At 49.5% G+C, this 12,943-nt stretch overlaps 1 protein-coding gene across 2 annotated transcripts in view; it reads right to left on the reverse strand.

Annotated features, from left to right (window-relative positions):
- Positions 1-247: 247 nt before the first annotated feature.
- The window catches only part of LOC139413956 (CCHC-type zinc finger nucleic acid binding protein-like), a 62,789-nt gene continuing 50,093 nt past the window's right edge, over positions 248-12,943 (reverse strand). For both annotated transcript variants that reach the window (XM_071161848.1, XM_071161849.1), the window contains 2 exons: positions 2,478-2,605; positions 248-2,055 (listed from right to left, as the gene is read on the reverse strand). In XM_071161848.1, the coding sequence (XP_071017949.1) occupies positions 1,938-2,055; positions 2,478-2,605 (246 nt within the window). In that variant the 3' untranslated portion in view covers positions 248-1,937. The remainder of the gene's footprint in view (positions 2,056-2,477; positions 2,606-12,943) is intronic.

Raw genomic sequence — 12,943 nt, forward strand, 5'->3', positions numbered from 1 at the left:
AAGTCTTTGAATGTCCTTGGGTTGCCCAGCCAGAGCCCAGACTTGAACCCAATCAAACATCTCTGGAGAGACCTGAAAATAGCTTTACGGTGACGCTCCACATCCAACCTGACAGAGCTTGAGAAGATCTGCAAAGAATGGGAGAAACTCCCAAAATACAGGTGTGCCAAGTTTGTAGCATCATACCCATGGGACACGAGGCTATCATCGCAGCCAAAGGTGCTTTAACAAAGTACTGAGTAAAGGGTTTGAAATGTAAATGTGTTTTATTAATTGTTTTATACATTTGCAAAGAATTCAAAAAAAAATAATCTTTGTCATTATGGGGTATCGTGTACATACAGTGCCTTGCGAGAGTATTCGGCCCCCTTGAACTTTGCGACCTTTTGCCACATTTCAGGCTTCAAACATAAAGATATAAAACTGTATTTTTTTGTGAAGAATCAACAACAAGTGGGACACAATCATGAAGTGGAACGACATTTATTGGATATTTCAAACTTTTTTAACAAATCAAAAACTGAAAAATTGGGCGTGCAAAATTATTCAGCCCCTTTACTTTCAGTGCAGCAAACTCTCTCCAGAAGTTCAGTGAGGATCTCTGAATGATCCAATGTTGACCTAAATGACTAATGATGATAAATACAATCCACCTGTGTGTAATCAAGTCTCCGTATAAATGCACCTGCACTGTGATAGTCTCAGAGGTCCGTTAAAAGCGCAGAGAGCATCATGAAGAACAAGGAACACACCAGGCAGGTCCGAGATACTGTTGTGAAGAAGTATCCAGTTTTATATCTTTATGTTTGAAGCCTGAAATGTGGCAAAAGGTCGCAAAGTTCAAGGGGGCCGAATACTTTCGCAAGGCACTGTAGATGAGAATAAGGCTGTAACGTAACAACATTTGGAAAAAGTTGTGGGTTCTGAATACTTTCCGAATGCACTGTGTATTTACACTGTAACGTCACCTAGAGGTACATGTTGAATACTGGATACGCTTGTAGTTTGTTAATGTGAATAAAAAATAAGTAATACATTGCAATGATGGAATCTGATCAATTCAACTCAGTCTAACTTCCCTTCTTGCGCTTTATTGAGATTAAAATTACATTATGTTGGAGGATTTCAGTTGCATTACCTTTCCACTTAAACTGAGTACAAGCAAATTATATATTTTTACAGTTGTCCAAGTCAGTGGTTCCTAAACTGTCGGGTGTGCGATGGTCGGCGTGGAGCGCCCTACCGCCCCCAAAATATTTATAGAAGGGGGGGGGGCCCGATTGAAAAAGGTTGGAAAACCACTGGTCTAAGTGTTATTTTGTAGAAAAATAACATTTAGATTTGTGAAAACATTCTTTCTCTTAGCCTTTCTTTTTCTGATCTGTTTCCATGGTTATATAACACACATTAACTTACTACTGGATCAAGACTGATTCTGACACTCAGCAGCTAACTGTACAAAAACAAATATTTGTATTTTCTTGTGAATTAGCTATGACCGTCTGTATTCATACACCATGTTGTGACGGGTTTGGTCCTGGTCTGTCTGCATGCTGCTGTCGGACGGACTGAACCCATAACGACCACTGGGTGGTGCTGCTGTCTCAGGTCTAGTCCGTTATGTTCCAAAAAACTAAAAAGTTCCGACAAACTAACATTCTGACTTGAAGGGCTGGTTTCCCCGGACCTGGTGGGGAGGACATCCACTCAGAACTCATCCCTTGTCACCAGTGGCATGGAAAATGGCTTCTTTAACAAACCATTGTACATTAACCTCTACCAAAGTAAACATTTTGGATTAAATACAGAAAGTGTATTATTCCGCACTTTACAGCAGACTGGTCTGGGAGAAACCTCCGTAGCCAGAGGGCAGGTTTCAGACAAAATAATACAATCATCCATGTGAAAAAGGAGGGGCGTAGGAAGGCAGCAGAGTGCTAGGCCGTGGCCTCGATGGTGCATTCTTTAGCCAGGTGACCAGACTTTCCGCAATTGTAGCAGTTGACTTCGCTGGCCTTGCTGCACTGGACGGCAACATGGCCGATCTCACCACACCTGATGGGAGACAGAGGAGAGAGACGAGGTTTAGCTAAGACAAGGGAGTGTTTTCAAGATGGAGCACAGTAATGAGTCTGTGTGTCAGTCTTCAGAAAGCACAGTCCTGCATCTGTGCATCAGTCTGTTTACCATGTGGCTTAAACAAGTCTAGGAGAAAGTGACAGGTCAGAGATAGCACATCCAGGACTCACCAGTAACACTTCACTACCTTGTTTAAAAATATATATATTTTGTAAATGTTCTTAAAAATGTTTTTTACTTGCATATTTTTCCTTTATCGGGGATAGAGACCGTGAGAAAGAGGATAGATTGGAAAGAATTTTGTACCAGAAGGGGAGTGGGCCGGTCCCGAACCCACACAGTACCTGTGTGTTATCTCACCTAACAGCCCTTCTGGATGTGTATATGTGATAACTCACCTGTAACATTTGACCTTCTCACAGCCCTTCTGGATGTGTCCAAAACCTCCACAGGAGTAGCACTTCTGCTCGTTGGCATGGTCACAGTCTCGGGCCACGTGGCCAGCCTTGCCACAGTTATAACAGACCTGCATTATAACAAAAGTCTCCAGTCACGTGGCCAACCCAGCCATAGTTATAATAAGGTTATAACACACCAGCATTGCCCTAGTTCTAACACTACAACACAATGGCCTCGCCCTAGTTCTAACACTACAACACACCGGCCTTGCCCTGGTTCTAACACTACAACACACTGGACTCGCACTAGTTCTAACACTACTACACACTGGACTCCCCCTAGTTCTAACACTACAACACACTGGGCTTGCCCTGGTTCTAACACCTCAACACACCGGTCTCGCCCTAGTTCTAACACTACAACACACCGGCCTCGCCCTAGTTCTAATACTACACTACAACACACCGGCCTCGCCCTAGTTCTAACACTACAACACACCGGCCTCGCCCTAGAACTAACACTACAACACACTGGGCTTGCCCTGGTTCTAACACTACACTGCAAAACAACGGCCAAGCCCTAGTTCTAACACTACAACACAATGGCCTCGCCCTAGTTCTAACACTACAACACACCGGCCTCGCCCTAGTTCTAACACTACAACACACCGGCCTTGCCCTGGTTCTAACACTACAACACACTGGGCTCGCACTAGTTCTAACACTACAACACACTGGACTCCCCCTAGTTCTAACACTACAACACACTGGACTCGCCCTAGTTCTAATACTACAACACACCGGCCTCGCCCTAGTTCTAACACTACAACACACCGGTCTCGCCCTAGTTCTGACACTACAACACACAGGCCTCGCCCTAGTTCTGACACTACAACACACAGGCCTCGCCCTAGTTCTGACACTACAACACACAGGTCTCGCCCTAGTTCTGACACTACAACACACAGGCCTCGCCCTAGTTCTAACACTACACAACAACACACCAGCGTCGCCCTAGTTCTAACACTACAACACACCGGCCTTGCGCTAGTTCTAACACTACAACACACTGGACTCGCCCTAGTTCAAATACTACACTACAACACACCGGCCTCGCCCTAGTTCTGACACTACAACACACAGGCCTCGCCCTAGTTCTAATACTACACTACAACACATCAGCCTCGCCCTAGTTCTGACACTACAACACACCGGCCTCGCCCTAGTTCTGACACTACAACACACAGGCCTCGCCCTAGTTCTAACACTACAACACACCGGCCTTGCGCTAGTTCTAACACTACAACACACTGGACTCGCCCTAGTTCAAATACTACACTACAACACACCGGCCTCGCCCTAGTTCTAACACTACAACACACTGGACTCGCCCTAGTTCTAATACTACACTACAACACATCAGCCTCGCCCTAGTTCTAACACTACAACACACTGGGCTTGCCCTGGTTCTAACACCTCAACACACCGGTCTCGCCCTAGTTCTAACACTACAACACACCGGCCTCGCCCTAGTTCTAATACTACACTACAACACACCGGCCTCGCCCTAGTTCTAACACTACAACACACCGGCCTCGCCCTAGAACTAACACTACAACACACTGGGCTTGCCCTGGTTCTAACACTACACTGCAAAACAACGGCCAAGCCCTAGTTCAAACACTACAACACACCGGCCTCGCCCTAGTTCTAACACGACAACACACCGGCCTCGCCCTAGTTCTAACACGACAACACACCGGCCTCGCCCTAGATCTGACACTACAACACACAGGCCTCGCCCTAGTTCTAACACTACAACACACCGGCCTCGCCCTACTTCTAACACTACAACACACTGGACTCGCCCTAGTTCTAATACTACACTACAACACACCGGCCTCGCCCTAGTTCTAACACTACAACACACTGGGCTTGCCCTGGTTCTAACACTACACTGCAAACCACTGGCCTCGCCCTAGTTCTAACACTACAACACAAAGGCCTCGCTCTAGTTCTAACACTACAACACACCGGCCTCGCCCTAGTTCTAATACTACACAACAACACACCGGCCTCGCCCAAGAACTAACACTACACAACAACACACCGGCCTCGCCGTAGAACTAACACTACAACACACCGGCCTCGCCCTAGAACTAACACTACAACACACCGGCCTCGCCCTAGTTCTAATACTACACTACAACACACCGGCCTCGCCCTAGAACTAACACTACAACACACTGGCCTCGGCCTTGTTCTAACACTACAACACACTGGCCTCGGCCTAGTTCTAACACTACAACACACTGGCCTCGGCCTATTTCTAACACTACAACAGACTGGACTCGCCCTAGTTCTAACACTACAACAGACTGGACTCGCCCTAGTTCTAACACTACAACACACTGGACTCGCACTAGTTCTAAGACTACAACACACTGGACTCACCCTAGCTCTAATACTACACTACAACACACCGGCCCCGCCCCAGTTCTAACACTACAACACACCGGCCTTGCCCTAGTTCTAACACTACAACACACCGGCCTTGCCCTAGATCTAACACTACAACACACTGGACTCGCCCTAGTTCTAACACGACAACACACCGGCCTTGCCCTAGTTCTAATACTACACTACAACACACTGGACTCACCCTAGTTCTAAAACTACACTACAACACACCGGCCTCGCCCTAGTTCTAATACTACACTACAACAAACCGGCCTCGCCCTAGTTCTAACACTACAACACACTAGGCATGCCCTGGTTCTAACACTACAACACACTGGGCTTGCCCTGGTTCAAACACTACAACACACCGGCCTTGCCCTAGTTCTAACACTACAACAGACTGGACTCGCCCTAGTTCTAACACTACAACACACTGGACTCGCACTAGTTCTAAGACTACAACACACTGGACTCACCCTAGTTCTAATACTACACTACAACACACCGGCCTCGCCCTAGTTCTAATACTACACTACAACACACCGGCCTCGCCCTAGTTCTAACACTACAACACACTAGGCATGCCCTGGTTCTAACACTACAACACACTGGGCTTGCCCTGGTTCTAACACTACAACACACCGGCCTCGCCCTAGTTCTAACACTACAACACACTAGGCATGCCCTGGTTCTAACACTACAACACACTGGGCTTGCCCTGGTTCTAACACTACAACACACCGGCCTCGCCCTAGTTCTAACACTACAACACACTAGGCATGCCCTGGTTCTAACACTACAACACACTGGGCTTGCCCTGGTTCTAACACTACAACACACCGGCCTCGCCCTAGTTCTAATACTACCCTACAACACACTGGACTCGCCCTAGTTTGAATACTACACTACAACACACCGGCCTCGCCCTAGAACTAACCCTACAACACACCGGCCTCGCCCTAGTTCTAACCCTACAACACACCGGCCTCGCCCTAGTTCTAACAATACAACACACCGGCCTCGCCCTAGTTCTAACACTACAACACACCGGCCTCGCCCTAGTTCTAACACTACAACACACCGGCCTCCCCTAGTTCTAACACTACAACACACCGGCCTCGCCCTAGTTCTAATACTACAACACACCGGCCTCGCCCTAGTTCTAATACTACAACACACCGGCCTCGCCCTAGTTCTAATACTACAACACACCGGCCTCGCCCTAGTTCTAACACTACAACACACCGGCCTCGCCCTAGTTCTAACACTACAACACACCGGCCTCGCCCTAGTTCTAACACTACAACACACCGGCCTCGCCCTAGTTCTAACACTACAACACACTAGGCATGCCCTGGTTCTAACACTACAACACACCGGCCTCGCCCTAGTTCTAACACTACAACACACCGGCCTCGCCCTAGAACTAACACTACAACACACCGGCCTCGCCCTAGTTCTAATACTACACTACAACACATCGGCCTCGCCCTAGTTCTAATACTACAACACACCGGCCACGCCCTAGTTCTAATACTACAACACACAGGCCTCGCCCTAGTTCTAATACTACAACACACCGGCCTCGCCCTAGTTCTAATACTACAACACACCTGCTTCGCCCTAGTTCTAATACTACACTGCAACACACCGGCCTCGCCCTAGTTCTAATACTACACTACAACACACTGGCCTCGCCCTAGTTCTAATACAACACACCGGCCTCGCCCTAGAACTAACACTATAAACACACCAGCGTTGCCCTAGTTCTAATACTACACTACAACACACCGGCCTCGCCCTAGTTCTAACACTACAACACACCGGCCTCGCCCTAGTTCTAACACTACAACACACCGGCCTCGCCCTAGTTCTAATACTACAACACACCGGCCTCGCCCTAGTTCTAACACTACAACACACTGGACTCGCCCTAGTTCTAATACTACACTACAGCACACTGGACTCGCCCTAGTTCTAATACTACAACACACTAGGCATGCCCTGGTTCTAACACTACAACACACTGGCCTCGTCCTAGTTCTAACACTACAACACAACGGCCTCGCCCTAGAACTAACACTACAACACACCGGCCTCGCCCTAGTTCTAACATTACACTACAACACACCGGCCTCGCCCTAGTTCTAACACTACAACACACCGGCAACGCCCCAGAAATAACACTACACTACAACATACTGGACTCGCCCTGGTTTTAACACTACAACACACCGGCCTCGCCCTAGTTCTAACCCTACAACACACTGGACTCCCCCTAGTTCTAACCCTACAACACACCGGCCTCGCCCTAGTTCTAACCCTACAACACACCGGCCTCGCCCTAGTTCTAACCCTACAACACACCGGCCTCGCCCTAGTTCTAAAACTACAACACACCGGCCTCGCCCTAGTTCTAATACTACAACACACCGGCCTTGCCCTAGTTCTAATACTACAACACACCTGCTTCGCCCTAGTTCTAATACTACACTACAACACACCGGCCACGCCCTAGTTCTAATACTACACTACAACACACTGGCCTCGCCCTAGTTCTAACCCTACAACACACCGGCCTCGCCCTAGTTCTAACCCTACAACACACCGGCCTCGCCCTAGTTCTAACCCTACAACACACCGGCCTCGCCCTAGTTCTAATACTACAACACACCTGCTTCGCCCTAGTTCTAATACTACACTACAACACACCGGCCTCGCCCTAGTTCTAATACTACACTACACCACACCGGCCTCGCCCTAGTTCTAATACTACACTACAACACACCGGCCTCGCCCTAGTTCTAATACTACAACACACCGGCCTCGCCCTAGTTCTAATACTACACTACACCTGCTTCGCCCTAGTTCTAATACTACACTACACCTGCTTCGCCCTAGTTCTAATACTACAACCCACCGGCCTCGCCCTAGTTCTAACACTACAACACACCGACCTCGCCCTAGTTCTAACACTACAACACACCGGCCTCGCCCTAGTTCTAACACTAAACACACCGGTCTCGCCCTAGTTCTAACACTAAACACACCGGCCTCGCCCTAGTTCTAACACGACAACACAATGGCCTCGCCCTAGTTCTAATACTACACTACAACACACCGGCCTCGCCCTAGTTCTAATACTACACTACAACACACCGGCCTCGCCATAGTTCTAATACTACACTACAACACACCGGCCTCGCCCTAGTTCTAATAATACACTACAACACACCGGCCTCGCCCTAGTTCTAATACTACACTACGGCCTCGCCCTAGAACTAACACTACAACACACCGGCCTCGCCCTAGTTCTAACACTACAACACACCGGCCTCGCCCTAGTTCTAATACAACACTACGGCCTCGCCCTAGTTCTAATACAACACTACAACACACCGGCCTCGCCCTAGTTCTAATACTACACTACAACACACCGGCCTCGCCGTTCTAACACTACAACACACTGGACTCGCCCTAGTTCTAACACTACAACACACCGACCTCGCCCTAGTTCTAACACTACAACACACCGGCCTCACCCTAGAACTAACACTACAACACACCGGCCTCGCCCTAGTTCTAATACTACACTACAACACACCGGCCTCGCCCTAGTTCTAACACTACAACACACCGGCCTCGCCCTAGTTCTAATACTACACTAAAACACACCGGCCTCGCCGTTCTAACACTACAACACACCGGCCTCGCCCTAGTTCTAATACTACACTACACTACAACACACCAGCCTCGCTCTAGTTCCAACACTACAACACACTAGGCATGCCCTGGTTCTAACACTACAACACACCGGCCGCGCCCTAGTTCTAACCCTACAACACACCGGCCTCGCCCTAGAACTAACACAACGACACACTGGGCTCGCCCTGGTTCTAACACTACAACACACCGGCCTCGCCCTAGTTCTAACACTACAACACACCGGCCTCGCCCTAGTTCTAACACTACAACACACCGGCCTCGCCCTAGTTCTAATACTACAACACACCGGCATCGTCCTAGTTCTAATACTACACTACACCTGCCTAGCCCTAGTTCTAATACTACAACACACCGGCCTCGCCCTAGTTCTAACAGTACACTACAACACACCGGCCTCGCCCTAGTTCTAATATTACACTACAACACACCGGCCTCGCCCTAGTTCTAATATTACACTACAACACACCGGCCTCGCCCAAGTTCTAATACTAAACTACAACACACCGGCCTCGCCCTAGTTCTAACACTACAAACACACCAGCGTCGCCCTAGTTCTAATACTACACTACAACACACCGGCCTCGCCCTAGTTCTAACACTACAACACACCGGCCTAGTTCTAACACGACAACACACTGGCCTCGCCCTAGTTCCAACACTACAACACACCGGCCTCGCCCTAGTTCTAACACTACAACACACCGACCTCGCCCTAGTTCTAACACTAAACACACCGTTCTCGCCCTAGTTCTAACACGACAACACACCGGCCTCGCCCTAGTTCTAACACTAAAACACACCGGCCTCGCCCTAGTTCTAACACGACAACACACCGGCCTTGCCCTAGTTCTAATACTACACTACAACACACTGGACTCGCCCTAGTTCTAATACTACACGACAACACACTGGCCTCGCCCTAGTTCTAACACGACAATACACCGGCCTCCCCCTAGTTCTAACACTACAACACACCGACCTCGCCCTAGTTCTAACACTAAACACACCGTTCTCGCCCTAGTTCTAACACGACAACACACCGGCCTCGCCCTAGTTCTAACACTACAACACACCGGCCTCGCCCTAGTTCTAACACGACAACACACCGGCCTTGCCCTAGTTCTAATACTACACTACAACACACTGGACTCGCCCTAGTTCTAATACTACACTACAACACACCGGCCTCGCCCTAGTTCTAACACTACAACACACCGGCCTAGTTCTAACACGACAACACACTGGCCTCGCCCTAGTTCTAACACGACAACACACCGGCCTCCCCCTAGTTCTAACACTACAACACACCGACCTCGCCCTAGTTCTAACACGACAACACACCAGCCTCGCCGTAGTTCTAACACGACAACACACTGGCCTCGCCCTGGTTCTAACACTACAACACACCGGCCTCGCCCTAGTTCTAACACTACAATACACCGGCCTCGCCCTAGAACTAACACTACAACACACCGGCCTCGCCCTAGTTCTAATACTACACTACAACACACCGGCCTCGCCCTAGTTCTAATATTACACTACAACACACCGGCCTCGCCCTAGTTCTAATATTACACTACAACACACCGGCCTCGCCCTAGTTCTAATACTAAACTACAACACACCGGCCTCGCCCTAGAACTAACACTACAAACACACCAGCGTCGCCCTAGTTCTAATACTACACTACAACACACCGGCCTCGCCCTAGTTCTAACACTACAACACACCGGCCTAGTTCTAACACGACAACACACTGGCCTCGCCCTAGTTATAACACTACAACACACCGGCCTCGCCCTAGTTATAACACTACAACACACCGACCTCGCCCTAGTTCTAACACTAAACACACCGTTCTCGCCCTAGTTCTAACACGACAACACACCGGCCTCGCCCTAGTTCTAACACGACAACACACCGGCCTCGCCCTAGTTCTAACACTACAACACACCGGCCTCGCCCTAGTTCTAACACGACAACACACCGGCCTTGCCCTAGTTCTAATACTACACTACAACACACTGGACTCGCCCTAGTTCTAATACTACACTACAACACACCGGCCTCGCCCTAGTTCTAATACTACACTACAACACACCGGCCTCGCCCTAGTTCTAAGACTACAACACACCGGCCTAGTTCTAACACGACAACACACCGGCCTCGCCCTAGTTCTAACACTACAACACACCGGCCTCGCCCTAGTTCTAACACTACAACACACCGGCCTCGCGCTAGTTCTAACACTAAAACACACCGACCTCGCCCTAGAACTAACACAACGACACACTGGGCTCGCCCTGGTTCTAACACTACAACACACCGGCCTCGCCCTAGTTCTAACCCTACAACACACCGGCCTCGCCCTAGTTCTAACACTACAACACACCGGCCTCGCCCTAGTTCTAATACTACAACACACCGGCATCGTCCTAGTTCTAATACTACACTACACCTGCCTAGCCCTAGTTCTAATACTACAACACACCGGCCTCGCCCTAGTTCTAACAGTACACTACAACACACCGGCCTCGCCCTAGTTCTAATATTACACTACAACACACCGGCCTCGCCCTAGTTCTAATATTACACTACAACACACCGGCCTCGCCCAAGTTCTAATACTAAACTACAACACACCGGCCTCGCCCTAGTTCTAACACTACAAACACACCAGCGTCGCCCTAGTTCTAATACTACACTACAACACACCGGCCTCGCCCTAGTTCTAACACTACAACACACCGGCCTAGTTCTAACACGACAACACACTGGCCTCGCCCTAGTTCCAACACTACAACACACCGGCCTCGCCCTAGTTCTAACACTACAACACACCGACCTCGCCCTAGTTCTAAACCTAAACACACCGTTCTCGCCCTAGTTCTAACACGACAACACACCGGCCTCGCCCTAGTTCTAACACTAAAACACACCGGCCTCGCCCTAGTTCTAACACGACAACACACCGGCCTTGCCCTAGTTCTAATACTACACTACAACACACTGGACTCGCCCTAGTTCTAATACTACACGACAACACACTGGCCTCGCCCTAGTTCTAACACGACAACACACCGGCCTCCCCCTAGTTCTAACACTACAACACACCGACCTCGCCCTAGTTCTAACACTAAACACACCGTTCTCGCCCTAGTTCTAACACGACAACACACCGGCCTCGCCCTAGTTCTAACACTACAACACACCGGCCTCGCCCTAGTTCTAACACGACAACACACCGGCCTTGCCCTAGTTCTAATACTACACTACAACACACTGGACTCGCCCTAGTTCTAATACTACACTACAACACACCGGCCTCGCCCTAGTTCTAACACTACAACACACCGGCCTAGTTCTAACACGACAACACACTGGCCTCGCCCTAGTTCTAACACGACAACACACCGGCCTCCCCCTAGTTCTAACACTACAACACACCGACCTCGCCCTAGTTCTAACACGACAACACACCAGCCTCGCCGTAGTTCTAACACGACAACACACTGGCCTCGCCCTGGTTCTAACACTACAACACACCGGCCTCGCCCTAGTTCTAACACTACAACACACCGGCCTCGCCCTAGAACTAACACTACAACACACCGGCCTCGCCCTAGTTCTAATACTACACTACAACACACCGGCCTCGCCCTAGTTCTAATACTACACTACAACACACCGGCCTCGCCCTAGAACTAACACTACAACACACCGGCCTCGCCCTAGAACTAACACTACAACACACCGGCCTCGCCCTAGTTCTAATACTACACTACAACACACTGGACTCGCCCTAGTTCTAATACTACACTACAACACACCGGCCTCGCCCTAGTTCTAACACTACAACACACCGGTCTAGTTCTAACACGACAACACACTGGCCTCGCCCTGGTTCTAACACTACAACACACCGGCCTCGCCCTAGTTCTAACACTACAACACACCGGCCTCGCCCTAGAACTAACACTACAACACACCGGCCTCGCCCTAGTTCTAATACTACACTACAACACACCGGCCTCGCCCTAGTTCTAATACTACACTACAACACACCGGCCTCGCCCTAGAACTAACACTACAACACACCGGCCTCGCCCTAGAACTAACACTACAACACACTGGGCTTGCCCTGGTTCTAACACTACAACACACCGGCCTCGCCCTAGTTCTAACACTACAACACACCGGCCTCGCCCTAGTTCTAACACTACAACACACCGGCCTCGCCCTAGTTCTAACACTACAACACACTAGGCATGCCCTGGTTC

Source organism: Oncorhynchus clarkii, chromosome 7 (assembly GCF_045791955.1).
Source record: "Oncorhynchus clarkii lewisi isolate Uvic-CL-2024 chromosome 7, UVic_Ocla_1.0, whole genome shotgun sequence".
In the NCBI taxonomy this organism is placed as follows: domain Eukaryota; kingdom Metazoa; phylum Chordata; class Actinopteri; order Salmoniformes; family Salmonidae; genus Oncorhynchus; species Oncorhynchus clarkii.